Consider the following 25,226-nt stretch of genomic DNA (forward strand, 5'->3'; position numbering starts at 1 on the left):
TTCCCCATCCTGATCCTATGGACTCCAGTCCATTGAATTTTGAAATTTAGTGTCATGAAGGAGAAATCTGAGGTTTGTCTGCTTTCTGTCCTATTATAAGCAACTAATTTTACACTGTTGCATTCTTGTAGGATGTTTCTTTACCTTTATAATTCAAACATCTTTCAAAATATTTCTAGGTGAGGTATCTTTTTATATATTTTTTGCCTACAATATTATAGAGCTCTTTTAGACTGTATTCCAGTTTTTGAAATGTTTTCTTCAGTGATAGCTTTGATTAATCATATCTGTTCCAATTATTATCACTTCTCCAGAAATATCTATTACTCTTAGATTGCTCCTCTCTCTTTTTTTCTCTTTATCAATCATGTTTTCTTTAATTATTTTTCACTGTACCTTTCCTCTGCATGGGGAGAGTTTCTTAAGTTTATATCTTAGATCTCTAATATTGATTTTAATTAGACAATTTTGCTTTAATTAAGTCTTCTTTTTATTGATTTGTATACTTTTTATCCTGTTTATTCTTTATTGCTTCCTGCTTCTGTTTGATAAAGTCTGCATATTCTTGCATCTTACTGATCTTACAAAATGGTTTTTAAATATTTTTTTTTAGATCCTGTAGTAAATAGTTTCAGAAGTCTGCTGTTTCTCTGAATCTTCAGAATGTTACTCCTTTGTCTTTGATGAGATTCTGGACATGCTATCCCCAAATATAGCATGTTGGCATAGTGAAGATTTTAAGCAGAAGGAATGTGAATAAACAACAGTAGCAGGAAAATCACTTTGACCTTCCCCCTACCCTTCTACCCTGAAGCAGGTCATGAAACCTAGGAAGCATTTTCAGATCTTTCCCTAAATTAGATTTTAAGACTCTCACGTGAGAGGTCCTATCCTTATACGTTATACAAAAGGAACACCCTTATCGCCAAAGATACAAGGACACAGAAAAAAATCTGAACAAATAGGCCTTGCAAATTTTTCCATTATGTTATTATTAGGTCATACTTTTTGCCGAATGGAATGACCATCAATTCTTTGTCACAGCTACTCTAAAAAAACACAGGTTTAACTGTTTCTTTGGGTCTTTATTTCCTTATGAAGGTTTCTGTGTCACATAAAACATAAATACATTTTTAGGCTTTTCTCTCGTTAATCTGTCTTTTGTTATAGGGGCCTCAGCTATGAACTTAGGATAGGTAGAAGATATTTTTCCTTTTCTACTGATCATTCTTCAGAGGGTTCTCCCAAATTCCCTTCTTTGTATTTCCTCATCCTTCATCAAGTTTTCTTGATTTGTCAGTCTATTTGTCATTGCTTGAAAGCTGCAAGGGTAAGTGGATTTATAACCAGATGCTATGAAATAAGCATGTCTCCTAATCCAAGGATCTGGCAAGTTTTTACTTAGTGTAGCTACGTTGATGGAGATCATGTCTTTTCCTTTCTCCACTGCCCAGCCCTCTTACATTCTGAACACATGGAACAAAAACTCAGATCCTCAGCCTGCACTGCTGTGAAGGCTCTTTCCATGTCTCTCTCTGACTGTGGTTCTTTATACTGGGGCACTCTCCTTCCTCACTGCTTTTCACCACTCTCTCTACTTCCCCAGCATACATGCTTCCCACTCATGTTTTATTGTTTGACATCATGGGCTCCGACTATATGCAGAAAGAAAGATATTAAGGGAGGTGAAGGGCTAGGGCTAGCTCTTTGCATCAAACAGCAGTGACCACACATTGGAGGGAGGAAGGTCATATTCTGTTCAATCTAGGAAGGTGGAACTTTGGGAAGAGATGATGTTTCTTATTTTTATTTAGGCTTGCACAGCAATGGCAGGTCATAGGATATCTTAGGGTCAGTGGGACTTCCTCCTGGCAATGGCAGGAGGTAGACTGTTTGTTTTACTCTTTGGCGGTGGAGTTTCTGTCTCTTTCTGTATTTTCAAGAGTATTGTGCTGGGGAGAAATTTTGTCAAGAACTTTCAGCCATAATACACTATAAACTTCTGTATCCCAAATATTTTAACTTAAGGAATACTGAAAACCATAATTGAATATATCTTTAGTGATAGTCCTACCCCAAATTATAGTGGGATTTAGTAATATGTCTTAGTACTAAACCCCTGTTTACTGAGGGCATCATGTTAGACCTAGGGTTGGCAAACTTTTTCCATAAAGAACCAGATAAACAATTTTAGTTGTGTTTGCCACACAGTTGGAACAACTACTCAGCTATAGCATTGTAGCACAAAACCAGCCATAGACAATATATAAATGAATGGGCGTAGCTATGTTCCAGTAAAGCTTTATTTACCAAAACAGCAGTGGGCTGGATTTAGCCCACGGCCCATTGTTTGTTGGCCCCCATATTAGACTCTATGGTTAGAAGGGCATGTATATGGAGGCCAGAATGATAGAATTCAGGTGTATGGTAGCAACAGAAGTGTACTGTCAAAAGCCCTTCCCAATCTCTGCTCCACCTCCCTACTCAGCTTCTTCTCACTTCCTCTCCCATCCTGGCTGTAAAGCACCAGCCCAGATGGATCTCAGCTCTCATGTAGTTCTCTTGTTTCCTGAAAATTTTCTCTTTAATGCTTTTCCTTCCTGCTCTTGTTGGTTTATATTTTTGAAGAATGATTCTGTTTTGGTTAATATAATGTATAATTGGATATTGCCAATAAGATTTGGAAAGCACAATTTGCCGTATACCAACCACCATATAGGTAATACCTCCCTCCCTGCATACACTCATGGGGACTCTGCTACAGTTCTTGGGTCTTCTCCACATTGGTTAAGATAGATTGATACTAACTCTATGCCTATTCAAGATTTGTGAGTTGGACACTTGTTCCCTGTTTGTCTGACATTGTGTAAGGCTTAGTTCATTTGTTTATTATAATAAAGTTGTTGAATAGTGTGACATCAGCTAACCTTTATTTTCTCACTGAAATTTTATTAAGCTGAAGAGGTCTGTCTGAAGTCAAGAAATGCTACACGATTTCAGTGCAAGTTCAATTTCCACGTATTCCATTAAACATCAATTGTTATAATACTTTGCATATAAAAAAATAAAGAAATCAACCTAAAACAGAAATAACAGTTATCCATTTAATTCCAGTGGTTCAGGCATTTAAGATAAATCCCAGTTAGGTAGTAATATATGAATACAACTGATCATATATAACGGGGTTAAAGAACTGCTGAGGTATGACTGGGATTTTCCACAAAAATTAACGTCTGCGAGTCCACCCCTCCCAATTAGACTGGCCTTCTTGCTCTTGCAGGATGAATGCCAGAGTAACAATGACAATAAAATTACATTTTGTACTCCTCATAAGAGAAAGTGAAGACAACTGTTCTAGATGTATCTTCTGTATAAGATCTGCCACTTCTTAGTTATTGAGACTTGGTTTGTTCTTACTCCTTCTTCTGCCTTTCATTTGTCTCCCTTCTCAACACTGAAGAAAACTGTAGTGCTAAGTCAAAGTGAGAGACTGACTCTTTGGCATTAATAAAAATCAAAGAAAGAAAATTATTCTCAGTGCAGCAGAGACAAACAGTCTGATATTCTGGGGCCGGTGTTTGTGATAGAGGTGAGAATGTAGGGACAGGGCAGTTGGGAAAGGGTTTTTTGGGCATTTAATCTGTCACCCACATTTCTCTGCACTGGCTTATTCCTAGATAGCAAGAGATATGAGTTATGTTTTTTTCATGTGAAAGACGCTCCAATGTACATATAAAAATGTATACATTTATTTACATGAATGTACACATTTATATATGAAAAATAAGAGTGAAGTAGCTTATCAAAGGAAGGATACCGTCACTTTTGAGTTTCAGGATGACCCAGCAGGAGTATGAATGTTCTTAATTGTTGGTATGGTTGATACTTAGAAGTCCTACTGCCAGCCAGTTACTATTACAAAGTTAGCTGTGTGACCTTGGGCAAGTTACCCAACTCTCTGGTCTTTACTATTCTTGTTTGTAAAGCAAGGATAGGAGCATCTGCTCATAGGGTCATGTGAAGCACTTAGAACAGTGCTTGGGAGACACCAAGAACCATTATTATTGTTATTTGTGGCTTTCTTTGTTTTTAAAAGAAGACAGGACTTGAGGCATGTGCACACTTCTTAAAGGCACCCTGACCTTGGAAGTATTCTTATCAGAGCCCCAGGTGACTAAGAAATGTTAAATGAGAGGCAAGTGCTGTTATAGATCCTTGGGGTGCATGATTTAGTTGGCGATGAATGAAATTTTCCTGCTGTTGTGGATCTAATTAATATCTCTCTGTGATGGATTATTCCTATTCTGGGTGTTAAGGATGAGACTGTAGTCCGAGTCCCTGGAAAATGTTGCCCGCAGTGCTCTGCACGATCCTGCTCTGCAGCTGGTCAAGTACACGAGGTAAGCTTTCATGCTCTCCATGTAGGTGTTTTGACATCTGTCCTTACACATCTGCCCTCCACCCCCTCCAGCCACCATAAGCGCCACTGTCATGTCCGACTCCGCCAGGATTAGTAACTCAGTATATAAACAGCTTTCTCTTCTTTTCATGGAAAACTTGTATGAAAAAATTAAGTTGAAGGGGATTAGAAATATAAAGGAATGTGCTGGCAAGCAGCACCTGGTTCATGAACCTCGGTGAACTTACTGTTCACACATCTTGAAGGGGAAAAAGGGCTATTATTGGTTACCATCAGTTTATAATTAGCTTTGAGGCTCTGGGGGTGTCTATCTGCTTTGATTGGATTTTATGCATTGATATCCAGAGACAGGCCCCTTACACCCCCGCCATCTCACACTGGGGAAAACCTGGGGGTGGTAGAAGAGAGAGGGAAGGGAGGTGAGAGGCTGTTGGTGGTAGAACCTGCAAAATCAAAAGTACTATTGGGTAGTCTGGATATCTATGTGCCTAACATGGAGTAGGCATCAAATAAAGGTGAGTTCAACAAATTGAATGAATGGATGAATGAACGAGTGAATGTTATGTCTTGGGAGTGCCCAACTGGTCCAGAAAAAGGTTACATTATTCAAAAGCAAAGAACACATAAAAAATAAACTCAATTACTTCCCTTACTTGCCAGCCACTCTAAAAAGGACTAAATAGCAACTGGGATCATGACTCTCAGTAGAAAATCTGAAACTAAGTATTAGGGGATGGGTGCCTCACAAATTCTAGACAGGTCACTTGAAATCTGAATGAAAATAACTAATTGCGGGAGGATTTTGACATGCGCTAGATCTGCACTGTCTGACGCAGTGGCCACATATGTGGCTTGCATTATATTTTTATTGGACAGGATTATGTTGGACTGATTTCTTCTTTGAAGAGACAGGCTTTGTATCTTTGATGGCATTTTTGACTTCCAGGAACAGAAATCTCACTCTAAAAGTGGCTAAAATACTAACATTAATCATGTCATCTAACACAAAGTATAGAGGTGGAGTGGGGCAGCTGCAGGGTTTATCAATTCAGGTCTCAATAATGCCTTCAAGGATTTAAGCTCTTTTGATCTTTCCACCTGCCATCTTTAACATGTTAGCATTTGCCCTTCATCTTGTCCCCTCCTATCCCCAAGGAGACTCTTTAGTCCTAGGCAACTCATCCTCACACAGCTATTACTAAAGGTTGTAAGAAGAGAGGGGTGGGGTTTCTTTTCATGTGGGAGGAGAGTCTTCACTTTGACCTCCACCACTCTAGCAAATTTCCCCTGAGGTCCCCTCTGGTTGGACAGTGTCCATGCCCTAGCTGCAAGGAAAGCTGGCGTAGTGAGTATATGGCAGTGAGGGCTGGTCTCCTGGCAAAGGCAAGAGCTAAAGAATGCCACAGATGAACCAGTCAACAAGGACTTTCTGCCCATCTCAGTGTCCTGAGTCTCTCTGTGTCTGGCACAGAGTAGGCCCTCAACACCTGTCAAATGAATATAGGTGAATGAAAATCTAAAGTCCCCTTTGTACATTTATTGACTGTTTTCATAGAGGCTATTCCTGTCTGAATGTTATCTTTTCTCAAGAGTATATTCAATGTGGCTCAGCTTTAAAATGTAATAAAAATTGGGTGTTTTATGTGTCAGTGCTTCTATTTGATGTATGGGACGTTTGATTTTCCACGTTCTTCTTTCCTGTCTTCATGCAGCATGGTGAGCAGTGGAGCGAAAACGCCTGCACCACGTGTATATGTGACCGGGGTGAGGTCAGGTGTCACAAGCAGGCCTGCCCACCCCTGAGATGTGGAAAGGTATTTGAGAATGTGTACCTTACTTGTCTAAGCTCTATTCTGGGTCATTTAAGAAATGTACTGTACTTCTTATTCCAGCATGTCTTTTGGGGGAAGCAAAAGTTTTACAATGTTCGGAAAGTTACATAAAAATATGAGAGCTCTGCTTCCTGGGAAGAAGGGTTGAGGTGCAGGGGAACCTGCCCATCATGGGTCAGGCTGGGAAGAGAGCCATGTACAGCTTTGGTGTTTTGGGTCCTCCTGCCTCTGTTGGCTTGAGTGTTTCACTGTCTCCTGAGGACCATCCCTCACCCTGCTCCCTGTGTCCTAGGGTCAGAGCAGGGCTCGGCGTCATGGGCAATGCTGTGAGGAATGTGTGTCTCCTGCCGGGAGCTGCTCCTACGATGGGCTTGTGCGGTACCAGGACGAAATGTGGAAGGGCTCGGCCTGTGAGTTCTGCATCTGTGATCATGGCCAAGTGACCTGCCAGACTGCAGAGTGTGCCAAAGTGGACTGTGCCCGGGTAAGAAGCAGAGGCGTTTCCATTTGGACCGTTGCAGCTCTTTTCAATGGATAGTAAGGGCCCGTAAAGAACAGGCAGGGCCCGTTCCTTACTTCTTGGCAGCAGCAGGGATGTCCACATTGACTGTTCATGTTTCCCAGGACCTTCTAGCATAAAGATTCCATGGTTTAAAATGAATGTAACTGTTTGTTCAAACAGACTAGCTTGGAACAGCACCCTGGAGCTTTTAGCTCTCAGTGCATCTGGTCAAATTGGAAGCCCTGAGCTAGACACATGAAAGGGAAGGACATGATATGGGACATTAGCCTATCAGGCAGCACAGCTGGATCTCGTTGCTGATGGCCTGCCCCGCTCGCCCCAGCTGCAGAACAGGGTCCACAGGTGTGCTGGTGGATGGGCTCTTGCTGTAGGCCCCACTGACAACATTTAGCAGAATGAGAGCCAGCAGAGAGGTGCTGCTTCTGTGGATCAGGAAAAACAACATGGTTTTTGTTTTTAAGAGAGAGCAAAGGGAACCTTATAAACAATTAACTCTATTGACCTCTGTTAACCTCTGCTGTCTGCAGAATTTCTAGAAGCTTCTAACAAAGCAGCCTCTGTTTGGACTATAGATGTAGTGTATATTGGAGGGAAATGACTTTTTTTTTTCCTCTTTGAACTTGATTTTGACCCCTTACAAAACAAATTGCTTTTAAAGTTGTCTCCTTCTCCCTCACCGCTCCCTTCCGCCTCACCAATTTCCCTCTGGGCCGTGAACTTGACTGGATGGGGGAAATTAGAAAGATCTGGAACCCTGGGTTTCTGTGAAGGCATTTTTCTTTCTAGTTCTTCTCCCCCACTTCTCAGCTCCTCCTGAGCCTAAGGAGGAACAAGCTTTCAGACAAAGCTGTCATTGACAGGGTTATTTTTCACTGTCTCCTACTTGTAAGTTTTGACAGAGTTGAGACATATTTAGGCGAAGAGGGTCTTTTTGCAGGTTTATTTCCCCCTACATGCCTTCCATTTCTTTTCTTTATGTTAGGGGATTCAGGATGGTTGGATGAAGATGAGAAGAACACGTAATCATGGCCCTTTTGTTTTCTCTCTCTCTGGCTGGGGCTGGGCTTCCCTGCCTCGGCAGTCCGCCCAAAGGATCTGTCTATTTTCTAAGGCCTTAATTTAGCTAACATCCTAGAGTTTATGAAAAATGTGTGAGAGGGGATCCTGGTAGGGTGTGTCCTTTAACTGCCTAATTTCAGTCAGATCTGAACAGAGTCTCAGTCACAGAAAATTGTTTAATCCATATCCCTGGTGTTTCTACATGTCCATGTGCCTGCCTGCCTGCTGCTGTCAGCTGTGACACCTGACCCTGGTAGCATGAGCCAGGTGCTCTTGGCTATTCTTAGGGAATATGAGGATTAGCTGCCAAAGTGGAGAGCACTTCAGTATTCCTCAAGTCATCCCATAACACTGTCTCATCCCTTTCTAGTTGCTTCCACCCTGCTGCCATCTTTTCTTTTCTTTTTTTGAGGCGGAGTTTCACTCTTTCACCCAGGCTAGAATGTAGTGGTATGATCTTGGCTCACTGCAACCTCCAATGCCTGGGTTCAAGCGATTCTCCTGCCTCAGCCTCCTGAGTAGCTGGGATTACAGGCATCTGCCACCATGCCTGGCTAATTTTTGTAGTTTTAGTAGAGATGGGATTTCACCATGTTCGCCAGGCTGGTCTTGAACTCCTGACCTCGTAATCCACCGGCCTCAGCCTTCCAAAGTGATGGGATTACAGGCGTGAGCCTTTTCTTTTATGAATTGAGGCGTTCTGATGCCTCTAGCCTATTTCTCCAGATCTTTAGCTAGCTAAATTGTTGTTTTCCATATCACTTCCATGTTTCCCAAGTTTTTCTTAAAGCCCTGGGTTCTAAACTAGAAACTCTACCAGAAGTGCAATTTTAACCGATACTGAATCTGATGAAAAATATCTCTTAGGCTTCTTTCTTTGCCATGCTTCTGTGAACAGCTCTGGTTGATATCCATGTTAAAGCCTGGATGTACTAACTTCCTAACTGCTGCTTAGCTTGTATCACTGGTGATAAAAAGATGAATAAGGCATGTTATGACCTTAAGAGTTCCTAGGCTTTTCAGGAAGTCAGCTATGTAAATAAAAATAACACAGTGTGGGCACCAATGGACATATGAGTTAAATATATTAGGAGCTCCCGGAGGAAATGACTATGTCTGCCAAGGAGTGCAGTGGAAGTGCCCTATTGATATTTTTTTTTAGTTCTACATCACTTTCTGCCTTCTTCCTTCTCTAAAATATCAAGGTCATTTTGATTTCTGATCTTGGATACCAAGGGTGGATTAAGTGTAAGTGCAAAGCACATCAGAAAGTACAGTTAAGTAAATTTTTAAAAGAGGCAAAGGTGTGCAGCTTCACCGTTGTCTTCATTATCACATTGGTTATCAACAGCAACGTTCTGAATAGCATTGAAATAAGCATACAGTTTTTGTTGTTGTTAACAAAGAAGAAAATGGACTGATCTTTGTCTCCTATATTCCACCAAATCTCTAAACATTGAAGCATAAACAAATCAATGATAGGCTAGCATAATATAACGATTTACATATTTCTAGATTTGATGATGTCTTTGAACATGAATTCAGGTGAAGAAGTCGAATTACCTTTTAAAGAAGGGGACCTAGCATTCACATCTGAAGCATAAAATGCAATGGGGAGAATTGAAGCTTGGAGAAAACGTATGGGAGAGGTTAGGCACATGGTAAATGTGAGCTGCCTTTCCCTGCCCCAGTGGAGGCAGGTTCCCTCAAAAGAGTGTCTCGTTTTTCTGATGAGCAGGTTGGTCCAATCTCAGTCATTGGTCTGGTGGCTATAGTTATGATTAGGTGGGGAAAACATAGAGATTCTGTCTGGCCTATGGGACAGAATCCTCTTAGAAAGGAAAGAATATGTTTGTTTCTGAAAGCAATTTTACTAAAAAGTCAAATGCTAATTGGAGCGAACTCCCCACTGCAGTGTACTGATGTGGTTTGGGGGGCACTCAGGCTGCTTCTATAAATAGCAAATCTATTTGGAACTTCCTACCTCACCAAAACTGAATCCTTGTGCCCCAGGAGCAGGGCTTGCTGTTACAGTGGTGTTTGAAGGTCAAGAACAGCCTTTCTGTTTCTATCCCTTCCCTACCTAATCATAACTACATCCACCAGTACAAAGACTGAGATTGGACTAACTAACCTGCTCATCAGAAAAGGAAACTCACTTTTGAGGGAATTTGCCTCCAGTGGAGCAGGGGAAGCCAGCTCACATTTATGGAGTGCCTACCCTCTTCTGTGCATTTTGCTACAAGCTTTAATTTCCCTCCCTCAATTTCTTCAATTCCTGCCCTCCCCCGCTCCCCCCTGCCCCGCTCCCCCGCCACCAGCCACTTTTTTTTGCCTCATTTAGGTGATAGGAAGTCACTTTTCAGTTTTGTCTGTATGTATTTTAGTGGACACTCGAGAATCTCTCATGCGTTTTGTCTTTTACAGAAGTATGCATAGTCGGTTTTGTTTCAAAACATTGTTTTAAGTGACTTAGATTACATGCATATAAACTCTTTTATACGCTTTGAAAGCACATTTCAGTGTTTCTGGGTTATGCCTTCACTACCAACTGATTTGTCATGTTTCTGCAAAACAATTTATATGTAAATACATCTGCTGTCTGTAGCACCTACTGCTTCCTATGGGCCTCTGATTGACATGAAATTTTAATGGACAGTAATCTGTGTAACTCCAAAATCATTGTAATCATTTATGTATTTTTGTGTTTCTTCTAAACGTTTAGATTTGCTCTCGTTAAAAATAATACATATTCATTCTAGAAAATTTTGAATGCTCAAGAAAAGTAGAAAAGAGACTTAAAAATCCATCTATATAATGCTACCAAAGACATCCAGTGCATCCAGAGACAACCAATGCTTTTATAATATTTGTCATTAGTACAGTGTTTTTAGAAAAAAATATCATTATGATTATTCTGTTTATGCAAATTTATTTTATTCATTTTTCATTTAACATGGTTTCTACACACTTTTAAATATAATGCAGACCCCAAATTAAATATTAAATAGTTGGAGAAACATTACCATTCTTTAGAAAGTATATATATCTTTTGAAAGTGAAAAGTGCTTTAAAGAATACTCTTTAAGCTACAGATATTATATGTTAGTGTAGAATACTAATATATAGATCATACGTTAGTATATACACATGACAAATTGTAAACAGAGATTGTTTTTAACAGATTTTCTGGGAGATGGGACTTCAGTGGAATTACACTTTCTGAATTATAGAATTCCAGATTATTTACATTTTTACAGCAAATATTTATTATTTTGTAAAAAAAATAAAATTTTTTAAATTATTGAAATTGGAAAATGAAAGTGATAGACTTGGAAAGTTAAATATCTACCCTGCAAATGTGCCAGAGTAGATAAATTAAAATTATTCCTCTTATAATTTTAAGAATAGTTTTGATATGATCTGACTAACAGTAAGAGTTTCAGAATGTTGAGTAAAATTTAGTTTTCTATTGCTTAATTTATGCCTAAGACTACATCTGTGCATAAAGGGATGCATCTGATTTTGTATTCAGGGAAAAGCGGTGGTTTGATTTGAGCTCTGTTAATGAAACTAAAGTCACAAATTGTATGTTTAAGGAATCCTTTTCTGAAACTGATAACTTTCCTAGACTATAACATTAACCTTGGCCATCCTTCTTACTCACGTGAACTCCTGGTCATGGGTAGAAAATTATGGAGGGATCAGAGCATAAGTATTCATCATAACAGGAAAGAAAAAGCACGTGGAGGCGTGTGCTGTGTGGACTAGACTTCCCATGGGAAGACAGCACAGGGGAAGATGAAGCAGGGAGAGGGCTAGAGCCAACGGTGTGCCAGGTTTCTCATTCCAGTCAGGAAACCCAGCTGCTTCGCAATTTAGCCCTTCTACCTGGAGATGTTAATTTGATATGTGCCACTGCAACCCTTATTTCTACAGGGTGAAGAATTAATTCACTTAGATGGAAAGTGTTGTCCTGAATGCATTTCAAGGAATGGTTACTGTGTTTATGAAGAAAATGGAGAATTTGTGAGTATCAGTCTAATAATCAAAGCCTATTTAAAATTAATTCAAAATTAATCTAATGAGGGGACATTACTTTCTTACGTCTTTTATCCATTCATTTGTTCAACAAATGTTATTGTGTACCTACTGTGTACCTACTATGTACCAGGCGCTGGGGCACAGAAGGGAATACAACAGGCAGAGTTCCTGCTCTCATGGTGGGGCATACTTTGTAGTTCAGGGACACAGAAAACACACACACACCCCCCACATACTACACGTCAGGTACTGAGGAGCACTACCTAGAAGAATAAAGCAGTGTAAGTGGGCTAGACAGTAGCTGTGCAGGAGGGTGGGATGGGGGAATATGTTCCTTTATGTAAAATGAACCAGGAGGTTTCACTTACAGAAAACTTTGAGCAGGGCCTGAAGGGAGGGAGCCACATGGATGCCTAGGAGGAAACATACCAGAAAGAGGGATCAGGAAATGCAAAGGCTCCGAGCTGCAGGTTTGTTTGGCATGTTCAAGAAATCGGAGTCTGGCGGGAACTTAGTGAATGAGGGAGAAAAGCACTGGCCTTAAGGTCTAGTAAGTAGCCTGGAGGCCACAGTTTTTTACCCTGAGGCAGTTAGGAGCTGCTGGAGAGTTTTGAGCAGAAGAGCGCTGGACTCTCACTTAACTCATGAAAGGACCATTTTGGCTGCTGCATGGGTGAATGGCAGAAGGAAATGAGACTGCAGGTAGGCAACCCGGTTAGTGGGTTTCGTAATGGTCCAGGCAAAGGGCAATGGTGGCTTGGTCTAGGCAGGAAGTGGTGAATTTGGTAAAAAGTGATCGGTTTCTAGATTTATTTCGTAGGTAGCATTGACAGAATTTTATTCAATTAGATGTGGGGTAAAACTCTATATAAACTAAGGTTTTTTTTTTTTTTCTGTGTCTGTACTTTTTTATTACCCAAAGGAAATATATTTATTTTAATCTTTTCAAATTTTCCCTATTTATGTAGTCCATATTTTTCATCTTGGGTATTGGAATGTTGATAAATTCATTGTGTTTTTTAAAATGTGCCAGTTGATCATAAAAACAACTGCTTCATTGACCAGTCAGAATAGAATTGCAGAGGTCCCCACTTATCACAGAAAATATGTGCCAAGGTCCCTAGTAGATACTTGAAACTGTGAATAGTACTGATCCCGATTGCTGTCAGTTGCAATACATTTCTGTTCACGTTTTCCACCAACACAGTCATTGCCTTTTCCATCTTAACTAAGCATTTATCACACACTATGGCTGTAACTTTTGCAGTTTGAGGTGCAACAGCAAAACTAGCACAAATTTGTTTTTACTTCTTCACAATTGCATAGATAGAAGATTTGTTCTTACCTTTGACCTTAGCAACCTCATCATAATTCTTTTTTCTTTCCTTGTTAAGGAAACTTTCATCTCTTCACTTAAAGGGAGCACTTTGCAGCTTCTCTTTGGTATATCCAAGTTGCCAGCATCACTACTCTTGGACTTTGGGGCATTATTAAGTAAAATAAGTGTCACTTGAACGTAAGCACTGTGATACTGAGATAGTGGCTCTGATAACTGAGATGGATACTAAATAATGGGCAGGTGGCATCTACAGCTTGGATATGTTGGGCAAAGGAAGGGCTCAAGTCCAGGGTAAGATGGAGCAGGACAACTTGAAATTTTATTACACTACTCAGAATGGCATCCAATTTAAAACTGAAGAATTTTATATTTCTTGAATTTTCCATTTAGTATTTTCCCACCATAGTTGACCAGGGTTAACTGAAACAGCAAGAAGTGAAACCATGGATAGGGGGAAACTACTGTATATGAATTAGGAATAAGGGATTTGGTGAACTGATTCCTCCACACTTTGTGTGTGTGTGTGTGTGTGTGTGATTTGGGCATATTACGTCTGTCAACCTACCAGTGTTTCTGTACATTCTGGGGAGGGAGTATTGTGTAGTGTTAACAGTGCAAGCTCTAGGTTTCAATCTCTACTTTGCTGTATACTGCTATCTTGGGCAAGTTAGTTATTTCTCAGCATAAACTAGAGATAACAATAGCACTTACCTCATGGGGCTGTAGAGATGTTATGTGTGAAGCACTTAGAATGGTGCTCGATTGGCACATTTTTTAAAAAACTAAAAACATCAACAATATTATTATTTTACTGTTGACATTGTTTCATAGTGGTATACCACGCTTTAGTCATCCTCATGTCTTAAGAATTTAGGAGGTTTAAAAGCTTCCTTATAAATGTTGAATTTATATTTTCTCAATCATAGTATCAATTTTCCTACTCATTTTTGGAGATAAACTCAGTGAAATTAAAGAAAACCAAGTTAGTTTAAATAAGTGCAAATCTCCATGATGCTCTGGTACCATGTAAAACTCAAGAATTTGCCCTTGCAAATTTAGGTCTCTTGACCAGAAAGTGCTCTGTATTGAGGAGAACTGAAACCAAATACTCAAGCATAAAGTGAGAAGAATTCAGAAATATTTCCTACGCATGTTGTTTTCACCTCAGATTAGTATGCTTTTCTTGTTTTTGATAAGATAGATTTCATTTCTATTCATAACCAATGGATAAAGTTGCACGTTACTTGGGAAAAATGGATAACTCCTAATGAAAAAACAAATAGATCAGCCTAATGGTGTTTTTAGTGGCATAATAAAGACATTTCTCTTTGTTCCTAGATGTCCTCAAATGCTAGTGAAGCTAAACGTATTCCAGTAAGTATAAATTTTTAACTTGCACATAGATCATTATAAAATTGTTTTATGTAACGACCTGCATGAAATATCACAGGAAAACTTAGTCCCTTAGTTTTTTTAACAGCCACATTTGATGGCACTGTGATCAGGAATTAAGAATCTTAATGATAACCCAGGTTTTGAGCCATTGAACTTTTACTCTTTTCTTTAGCCTATTTTATGCAGTCGATAATTAGCTTCTCTAACCACACGCTCCTACATAGATTCTTCCCCTTTCTTGTGATGTTTTTCTCTCCCTAATTTTTTTTTCTGGCCTAGAAAACTCAGTTTAACCATCAGTAGAGTTTTATATACTGCAAAGTACTGAAGAAAGAGCTTCTTGGGTTTACAAGCATTAATTCCTGAAACAATCCAAGTTTATTCTCTCCAGGTTGAATACAGGACGATGTTATATGGTTTCTTTTAAAGGGAAAATGCAAGCGTTTAACACAGCAATCTTACAATAAGGGGTCTGGTCTGGAGACGGGTCTGCCTTCACATGGAAGAAAAGCACTTCTGCCTTCTCAAGATAGTCTCGCTCAGTTTTCTAACATTTAATGTTCATTCTTCCAAATAGCGTCACATTGTTTGGAATGTTTAATGTCTGTTGGCTTAATAAGCATTTTATAAAATTGTTACTTTAAAATCTGCTCTCCTGTGTTCTACTCTTTCACCTCCCTTATCACCCCAGTACCTTCTGATAAGAACCTCTGTCTCTTTCCTGTGAGCAAAAATGAACTGTTCTTTACAATTCACTTTGGATTCTCTGCTGACTACTACTGTTCATTTTCATAATTTGCTTGGCTGAAAAGAGTATTCTAGTGTGTGAAAGCTTAGGGCACATCTACAGCCCATTAAAAGTAGGCCTGCAAAAGTTTTAAATTTTAGAATGTAATGACTCAACTGTTAACTCTTACTGTGGTAACCATAAGGAAATTCAGGTTTTTAACCAAGTGTCCCACTGTTATTTTAGAGATTGTATTGTATTGTACTGAACTTACCTGCTAATCACTAGGTACACAGTAATCTCCTTTGATGTTTTTGGAGAAAGAGGTTGAAAAACAAGTTTTAAATGCCTTTTACATGTTCTGTTTGTCCTAGAATACTTTCACAGCTTCTCTCTGACTGTGCCTACAATCTTTCATCTGGTGTTCTAGATTGAAATAAACTCATTATAAACAAAGAAAGAGAAATTTTGTCCTTCTACATTTAGTACTCTTCTGCTATTGTTCTGTTTCAGAGTTAATCTGGAAGAGTACTGATTAGCTGCTTTCACTTTGTCCTTATGGAAATTGTAACTTCTTCAGCGCAAACTCTCTTCTGAATTACTGCACCCTGATGACAGTGCTGTTCTTTACATTTTTACGTAGGAGGGAGAGAAGTGGAACGATGGCTCTTGCAAGGTGTGTGAGTGCCGAGGGGCTCAGGTAACTTGCTACGAGCCCTCTTGTCCACCATGTCCAGTGGACACACTGGCCGTAGAGGTGAAGGGACAGTGCTGTCCAGACTGCACATCAGGTAGGCCCATGTCTCCTCTGTTTTTACTGAGATAGTTTTACTGCCAAACAGCTCAGAGATCCTCTTCCCCACACCCTTGCTTCGTTTTCTTTAGTTAACCAATGGGTTTGTTCGTGTCTTTATAATTTTTCTAACAAATGGTGCTAATTAATCTTTGTCTGTATACTTGCCAAACTCAACAAATTATACCTTGGGCAAGTCATTGACCCTCTTAAACCTTAATTTTCTTGTTAATAAAATATGCCTTCTGTATCTTGCAAAATTATTGCAAAAATCAAACATAATGTTTGAAGACTTCTAAAGGTAAATCTGTCTTCCATTGTTGAAAATATAAGAATAATTTCTCAAAGTTTGTTATGGGTGTTCTTTTTTCTTAAGGTGAGCTGTTAAACAGATGGTTTCTTTTGGAGTTCTCAAATGAGTTTTTAAAGTTTAAAGACTCATTAATTTTTTCCGAAAGATAATTTTATCTACTTGTTCTGCAATTCTGCTTTCAAATCACCTGGGGTTGAATTAGTTCCAGTTAATAATTGTTGGCAGGCACTGGAGTTGCTCTGGTTGACTAGTAATTTGCCTATAAGCTTAGTTTCTCTTGGAGAAGTGGCATTTTCTTCCATTCATATTTCATAATTAATTGTTTTCATTCACAGACCACAATTTTTCATATTGGCAGTTGCTCTTGTTGCACTCAATTTATTTTGGCTAATCACAATGTTTTTCTGAAGAGTTTATCAAGGAAAAAGGAAAGCAACTTTATGGCTTAATTATGTTACCTTCACCAAACTGGCTCTCTGGACTTTCCAAAACAAACATTTAGCATATTATTATGCAATATATATATTGAAAATCAGGTCCTTGACAACTTCAAAGCCTGAAAAAAGACTTCTTTTGCTGATAATTACCACTAAATTCAGTGATAACCCCAATTACTGAAAATGAGATTTGAAATTTTGGAGAAAAAGAAGAAAACTAGTTGTATTTTTTCTTAGATAAAAATAACTATTTTCAAACATTGTAGGTTTTATGTCTGAACTGTTTGTACATGCTAAAGCTTAAGAAGAACATCTGAGGTACCATAAATTATTGAATCTGTTTAAATCATATATTGTGAAAGTAGTCATTCCTGTTTCTTGAAGCATTCCAGCAGGTAGAGGCATTAATGTAGCTGTTCTTTTAATACCTTCATTTTGGGGCTATGGGAGACAGTGATGATATTTCAGACAAAGAACACTTTCTTGCAATTAAAATTCAGTTTTTGTTTTTGTAATTTAGGAGGCTTTTTCATATCTAAGTCCCATAGTTTTCTGTTCTTCATATTCTATGTAATGCTGCACACCTTGTGTATTCTTTTCTGAAGGATGTAAGAGAAATAATCAATGGAGTTCACTGAGTTCTCCCCTTCTTTGTCCTTGATTTCAGTTCATTGTCACCCAGATTGTTTGACCTGCTCTCAATCTCCAGACCACTGTGACTTCTGCCAAGATCCTACCAAGTTACTGCAGAATGGACGGTGTGTGCACAGCTGTGGGCTGGGATTTTACCAAGCTGGCAGTCTCTGTTTAGGTATGGCTCCAAGTGGACAGCCCAGAGGTGGTGATGTGTAGGAGGTAGACTCACCAAAGGTTGCAGTTATGAAACTGAGGCTCAATATTGTCAAGGAGGGGGTCATGCATGCAGCATATTTTTGAGAGGCACAATATCTAAAAACCTCTAAAAGGTAGTAATGTCATCTATAGGTTACTTGCCCTTTCTAACTGCAGGTCTCTTTTTCTGACATTTTATAGGTATTTGGTGCTTATTGGGAGACAGGTGATGTGGAGGTTGTTAGGTAGTCATAGTTGAATTTTTTTTTGTATTTGGAAGACTTTCAAAGATAGTAATATCATGAGGATACCTGGGCTCATTTATTAAAACACTCAATTCATCTGTGATAGAAACTTAGAATTGACACAGACCTTCAAGATTATTTACTACAACTTTCTAATTTTGCAAATGGGGAACCTGTGGGCCAGAGAAATTAACTAACTTGCTCAATATCACACAGATAGTAGATAATAGAGCTTATCTCTTATGGGCTATCAGAGGACCCAAAATAGGTTTATGTGCATTTCACGATGTTACATCTGAGAAGGAGACCTTACTTGGGAGAGCTGACTTGGTTGATATCAAATATTAGTTGCTAGTCCCCTTATTTCTGAATTGTAATGTTAATTATCCATTTAAAAGTGTATGGGTTTATACCTCACTGTGAATATTTAGAATATTTAATCTCTCTCTGGTTCCATATTCCCTTTTTATTTTTCTTCTGATGGAGTCTCACTCCGTCACCCAGGCTGGAGCGCAGTGGCATGATCTCAGCTCGCTGCAACCTCTGCCTCGCAGGTTCAAGCAAGTCTCCCTGCCTCAGCCTCTCAAGTAGCTGAGATTACAGGCACCTGCCACCACACCCAGCTAATTTGTATATTTTTAGTAGAGATGAGGTTTTGCCATGTTGGCCAGGTTGTTCTTGAACTCCTGGACTCAAGTGATCCACCCACCTAGGCCTCCCAAAGTGCTGGGATTACAGGTGTGAGCCACTGCGCCCGGCATCTTTCATATTCTTATCTGTAAAGTGAGGGTAATCCCAGTACCTTCTTGAAGGGGTGATTGTAAGGATCAAGTTTGTTAATACATGTTAAGTGCCTAGATCAATATCTAGGATACAGCCAAGGATTAATACGAGCTGCTTTTATTATTTTGGTAATTATTCACTCCTCCATACTTTCTTTCCTAATTCAGATAATCTTCAACCTTTTTGAAAGTTATTTATATCTCTTTTATACAGTATTGGTAGAAAAAGGGCAAGAGATCTTGCTAAAAGGTTGAGTGGCAGAGGTATTGGGGGCTATTGGATAAGAAGAAAAAAACGCAGACTCCTCAGCCAAACTGCCTGGTTTCAAATGCCAGCCTCGTGACCGTGGGCAAGTTGTTTAACCTCCCTGAGTCTGTTGCTCATCTGTAAAGTTGAGATTAATAATATCTACCTCCTAGGGTTGTTGTGAGAAATAAATGCATTCACATATGTAAAGCACTTCAAACAGCAGTTGACATGAACTGTGTGCTTTACAGATAAGGACTGTTAAAATTATTTTTCTGTATTTTCTGTTTGGGACCCAGAGCCTCAGGATTGGGCTGTGTAAGCATTGACATGGGGGTGGTGTCTTTCAGCTAATCAGACAATCCCTTTCTCTTTCTTCAACCTTATCTGGAGCCAGCCTGCCAACCCCAGTGCTCCACATGTACCAGTGGGCTGGAGTGCTCATCCTGCCAGCCTCCCCTGCTGATGCGGCACGGGCAGTGTGTGTCTACCTGTGGGGACGGCTTCTACCGAGATCGCCATTCCTGTGCAGGTAATCTCTGGCTGGGCCACAGCTGGGTCAGCTACCAAGACAGTTCCCAACTCTGACCCCACCAAGTGATATGGGGCCACCAGGAGCTGTAAGCATTTTTTTCAAATGAGAGAAGAAACTCTGAATAAGACTTCGGCATAAGGAGAACAGTGGATTAGAGAAATGACACGTTGTTTTAATAACCTTATTAGGTTACTTTCTTATCAATATGCTTTAGTAGACTTACATGCCTACTTTTATTTTTTATTGAGATCTAGTTGAAATTCTTAATATCATAATAGTCTCTTGAGGTGGGAGCAGTCATAATATAATTTAATTTGTTGTTTATACTTGGCCATTTTTTCAATAGATATTATGAGTGTAAGTTTAAAAAGTAAGTGTATAAAAATATTTTAAATGCAGAAATGGGAGATGGGGTTTGTAGTAGTCTGTTTTTGCACTGCTATGAAGAACTACCTGAGACTGGATAAATTATTTATGAAGAAAATAGGTTTAATTGATTCACAGTTCTGTATGGCTGGAGAAGCCTCAGGAAACTTAGAATCATGGCAGAAGGCGAAGGGGAAGCAAGACACATTTTACATGGTGTCAGGAGGACAGAATGTAGGGGGAAGTGCCACTTTTAAACCCTCAGATCTTGTGAGAACTCACTCATTATCCTAAGAAGCGCATGGGGGAAACTGCCCTCATCATCCAGTCACCTCCCACCAGGCCCCTCCCTCAACGGGTGGGGATTACAGTTTGAGAGAAGATTTGAGTGTGGACACAGAGCCGAACCATATCAGAGTTAATGGTGAAAACAAAGACAAGGGGCAGAGATATGAGTTTGTCTTCAGGAGAACAGATCATTAGATGTGCCCAGAAACTAAGGTAGGTTGTGTGATGGCAGGAAAACCTGAAAAGGCCAATAGACCAAAGGAAGTTCTTAGACACCATACCAGGGAGCTGCGATAGCTACTCTCTGCAGCTGAACGTAAGGGTGGATCAGTGATGAGAATCAGAAGGTGGGCCGATCTGAGGGGCAGCCGATATGCTCCTCTCTTTAACACCCTGGTTAGATTATCAGGAAAATCATTTGCAGGAAAATGATTGAAGTTAAAGAGACTAAGTGCATGGTATCAATCAGTTGTGCAATTAATCAAATGAGCGTTCGAGCCATGTACAGGTCCTGTGTGGGGGAGGTTGACAGTCCCCTCCTCCATTCCAGGTCATGGTTAGAAGTGGAGCTCATTCGACTGTGAAAACCATGTTGAAAGGAAACACTAATACTGTTTATGCCACAGAGGTATGAGTGTAGCACGGCCTGTTTTGTGATCAGTCGTATTATAGAATATGGTAGGCAGAATAGCTTCTGAGTTTGATTTGGTGGCCCTTTAATATAAGAATATCCTCTGCATGTCTATATCCTCAGCATCAAAGGCTGCACAAAGTTCTCAGCATTGTTGAACAAGTGAATGAGGAATGAATGAATGACCATACTACCACTTGGTGGTCCTTCAAAGACCAGTGTTCCAATAGAAGTATCAGCCATAAAAGAGAAAAGAACCCTTAGTGTTTGTAGCTTATCATGTTCTATTTACCTATTATTTTAAAACAGGTTCAAAGTGGGCACATACAAATACCTTTATAAGTGTCTAATGGTTGGGCAATTTAGGTAAACAGCTGAAATTTTAATTTGATAAAATTACTGAATGTCTCTATTCCTTTCTTTTCTTTTCCTTTTTTGCGACAGAGTTTTGCTCTTGTCACTCAGGCTGGAGTGCGGTGGTGTGATGTCAGCTCACTGCAACCTCCACCTCCTGAGTTCAAGTGATTCTCCTGCCTCAGCCTCCCTAGCAGCTGGGATTACAAGCGCCCACCACCAGACCCAGCTAATTTTTGTATTTTTAGTAGAGATGGGGTTTCACATGTTGGCCAGGCTTGTCTTGAACTCCTGACCTCAGGTGATCCACCCTCCCAAAGTGCTGGGATTACAGGCGTGAGCCACCACGCCTGGCCACTCCTTTCTTTTATCCCATCAAAGAGACCTCCTACTAGCACTCGTGACAGATTTGCCTATAAAAGGGAATTAATTCCCCCTAGATTTTACTCCTCCGTCCCCTGAAATATGCACATACCACATATGTATGCCTTTTCTTGGGGAAGGGGCATTTTCCTTTCTCCCATGCCCATTGTTTTAATTGGTGATGCTAATGCTAGTTTAGGGCTTTTTGAAATGGGTAATGTTTCATTTGATTACTGATTAACATAGCTCTCTGCTTCACATTCCATCCACATATCCACACACAAATGCCTCTAGTAGAAAGTTGCTAGGAAAATTTGTTCAGGCTCCCTCCAGGGAATTAAACCAATTTGCTTTAGTTCAGGCTGGTTGCATTTTTATGCATAAAATAACGAGGAAAAAAAAACAGAGCAAAAGGAGAGAGAGAGAAAGAGAGAGAGGATCTTAAAAATTAAAAACAAAGTTGTGATCAATTTCCATGTACCGTCTTGGTGCTAAGATCATCTTTCCAGATAAGCTTTCCCAGCATTGGAATTTTTTGCAATATTCATGCTTGTACCCCTTGTGGTGACTTTTCACCACTGACCTTGGAAGTCAGTCACTCAGCTGGTGCTCTTCTGATACGTGCTAAACTTTTCAAAAAGAAGCCTGCCATTTTATGGTAACAACAGGCTTTTCTGGATTGATTCCTCTTGGCAGGATCATTTATGTGATGATTGGGATAAGTTGCCACTTTATTGACCCATCAAAACCCAAAGAAAGTGAATGCTGTGCTCAGGAAACTAATTACCAGAAATCACCTGATTAATATTCATGTTTACTATGTTGAGTATAGGGCAGAGTGGAAAAAAATAACAGATAAGCATGGCTCTTCAACAAAAGAGTACAAGCAGGTAAACCAGAGGAAGTAAAGGAAAACACTCCTGCCCGAGAATCTTACCCACAGGGGCCCTTATCATTTTCTCTTTTCTCTTGAATTTAGCAGTTTATGCACAAACACACATGCATATAAACATGTGTGCAGATATTAATACTATTGTTACATATTTTGCATGATTGAATAATGATGTAATTATAGGCCACATGATGCACTCCATACCAGTCCCTGCTTCATTTCCTCTGCCTCCACCAACTCTGGAGTTTGATACTTTGATCACTGTATGTTAAGGCTTAGCACTACCTAGCTTTTATATGAACCTAAACAGAAGACAGGTGCAGGTTGCGTTTTTTCACAACAAGTACGGCCATAGAGTGATCACCCTGTTAGTACCCAAAGCTCACATTTTAGTCCTGGCACTCAGACTTCTGCTTTAACCCCTACATGTCCTTTGCCAACAGCTGGGTCTGGTTAACATCCCCTCTTGCCCATCCCACCCTACTCTTCTTGACTCTGTAGTCCTAGGACTGGGCTTGTACTTCGGTTCCTGCCACTTGCCCTGCTCTGACTCATTTCCAGTAATTAATAGCCCACTGCTTAATCACCTGAAGCCTGATGGCCAGGCTTTACCCATGTATGGATGCTCCTTGTTTTCCCCTTCCCACTTTCCCCACCACAATACTTGACCTTACATTCTTCCTGCCTGGCTCTTTGGTACCATTTGCCTTGGATTTATTCTATTCCCTCTACCAAAACAGTGGTTCCATTGACTCATCTTAAAAACTCAGGTATTGAGTCTAAACTGGATCCAAGTGGAACTCTCCAGGTCCTGAGAACATTCTTCCTTGCTTGTCTTGCCCCTCTTTTCAGCCTCTGTTCCATTCTGGTGGGACCACTGAACTGTGCACACAAATCTTAGATATGAGAGCCCGTAAGAGGGAAAGCTAAAACAACCAGCAACACACACCATGTAAGATTATGTTAAAATGAGTAGCTCATAAGGTTGTAATCACTGAAAAGAGAAAGAGTAGAATTTAGCCCATTTTTATATGTGTATCAATGTTTTGTTTGTCTACTTAAAATTTGTATTATTCCCAAAGGCCTGATGATAGACCCATGTGTACCTCAGGGCAAATACTGCCCTCATTTTGTAGGCACAGATGTCGTGGGGAGCTGGCCCACTGGTTAAGACCTTGGGCCCTGGAGGTAAACCACCTGGTTTCTTTCCCCTTCCTCCCTTCCCTTTTTTCTTTTCTTTTTTTCTTTTTTTTTTCTTTTTCTTTCTTTTTTTTTTTTGAGAGGAAGTCTTGCTCTGTCATCCAGGCTGGAGTACAGTGGCGCAATCTTAGCTCACTGCAACCTCTGCCACCCAGGTTCAAGCAATTCTCCTGCCTCCTGAGTAGCTGGGATTTGAGCACTTACCACCATGCCCAGCTAATTTTTGAATTTTAGTAGAGACGAGGTTTCACCATGTTGGCCAGGCTGGTCTCGAACTCCTGACCTCAAGTGATCTGCCCATTTGGCCTCCCAAAGTGCTGGTATTACAGGCATCAGCCACTGTGCCCAGCCTTTTTTTAAAAAAATCGGTTTATTATTTTTATTATTTTATTTACTTCTTTTTCTTAAGATGGAGTTTTGCTCTTGTCATGATCTTGACTCAATGCAGCCTCTTCCTCCTGGATTCAAGCAATTCTCCTGGCTCAGCCTCCCAAGTAGGCGGGATTAGAGGCATGTGCCACCATGCCTGGCTAATTTTGTATTTTTAGTAGAGACAGGATTTCACCATGTTGGCCAGGCTGGTCTCAAACTCCTGACCTCAGGTGACCCACATGCTTCGGCCTCCCAAAGTGCTGGGATTATAGGCATGAGCCACTGCGTCTGGCCTAAACCACCTGGTTTCTAATCTTGCCTCTGTCACTTACCTATTCTTTAACTCCACTATTCAATTGCCTTATGGGTAAAACAGGGACAGTAATATCTGCCACATTGTAGTGTCATGAAGATTGAATGAGTGAATTCACATACTCCATTTAGGGCAGCAGTCCCAGCCTTTTTGGCACCAGGGACTGGTCTCATGGAAGACAATTTTTCCATGGACCAGGGAGCAGGGGATAAAACTATTCCACCTCAGATCATCAGGCATTAGTTAGATTTTCATAAGGAGCTGCAACCTAGATCCCTCACATATGCAGTTCACAGTAGGGTTTGCACTTGTTCCTATGAGGCAGAGCTCAGCTACAATGCTCCCTCACCTGCTGCTCGCCTCCTGCTGTGTGACCTGGTTCCTAACAGGCCACAGGCTGAAACTCATCTGTGCCTGAGGGTTGGGGACCCCTGGTTTAAGAAGTGGTACCTGGTGTCTAGAAAGCCCTTCATAAAAGTTTAGAGACTCAGGTTCTGCTTTCCATTGTTTTTCTTTCTTGTTCCTTTTATCTCATTTCCCCTTTCATTCTTTTTTGACCATTGCTCTAGGTCCTGAATACATGAAGTATATAAAGTCATTAAAATTCACTCTTTGCATATAGGGAGCTCACAGCCGAGGCAGGTTAGTTCTTTCTTATAGAAATGTAAAATAAAACAAAACAAACAGAAACAAAAAACCAAAAGCCTTTGAAATTTATTCCATATCTGAGTGCTGTATGGTCTTAGATTTTGAAATGTAAAGAATCAGGCAACTGAACGTTCTACGGAATTATAAGGGATAGGATTATTTTGAATGGCAGCTCTACCACTTGCTGCAACAGGGCTTTGGCAAGCCGTTTAACCTCTTTGAACTTCAATTTTTTCAACTGTAAAATGGGGATGATATTACCTACTTTAAACCATTA

The 25,226-nt window shown here is 40.1% G+C and overlaps 1 protein-coding gene across 1 annotated transcript in view; it reads left to right on the forward strand.

Annotated features, from left to right (window-relative positions):
* The window catches only part of FRAS1 (Fraser extracellular matrix complex subunit 1), a 467,548-nt gene that overhangs the window by 201,940 nt on the left and 240,382 nt on the right, over window positions 1–25,226 (forward strand). The window contains exons 7-14 of the mRNA XM_021669641.2: window positions 4,317–4,400; window positions 6,133–6,234; window positions 6,545–6,736; window positions 11,774–11,863; window positions 14,556–14,591; window positions 15,983–16,130; window positions 17,550–17,693; window positions 19,385–19,519. Coding sequence (XP_021525316.2) covers window positions 4,317–4,400; window positions 6,133–6,234; window positions 6,545–6,736; window positions 11,774–11,863; window positions 14,556–14,591; window positions 15,983–16,130; window positions 17,550–17,693; window positions 19,385–19,519 — 931 coding nt within the window. The remainder of the gene's footprint in view (window positions 1–4,316; window positions 4,401–6,132; window positions 6,235–6,544; window positions 6,737–11,773; window positions 11,864–14,555; window positions 14,592–15,982; window positions 16,131–17,549; window positions 17,694–19,384; window positions 19,520–25,226) is intronic.

Source organism: Aotus nancymaae, unplaced genomic scaffold, assembly GCF_030222135.1.
Source record: "Aotus nancymaae isolate 86718 unplaced genomic scaffold, 86718_ANA_hifiasm-v0.15.2.pri h1tg000006l, whole genome shotgun sequence".
NCBI classification, from domain to species: domain Eukaryota; kingdom Metazoa; phylum Chordata; class Mammalia; order Primates; family Aotidae; genus Aotus; species Aotus nancymaae.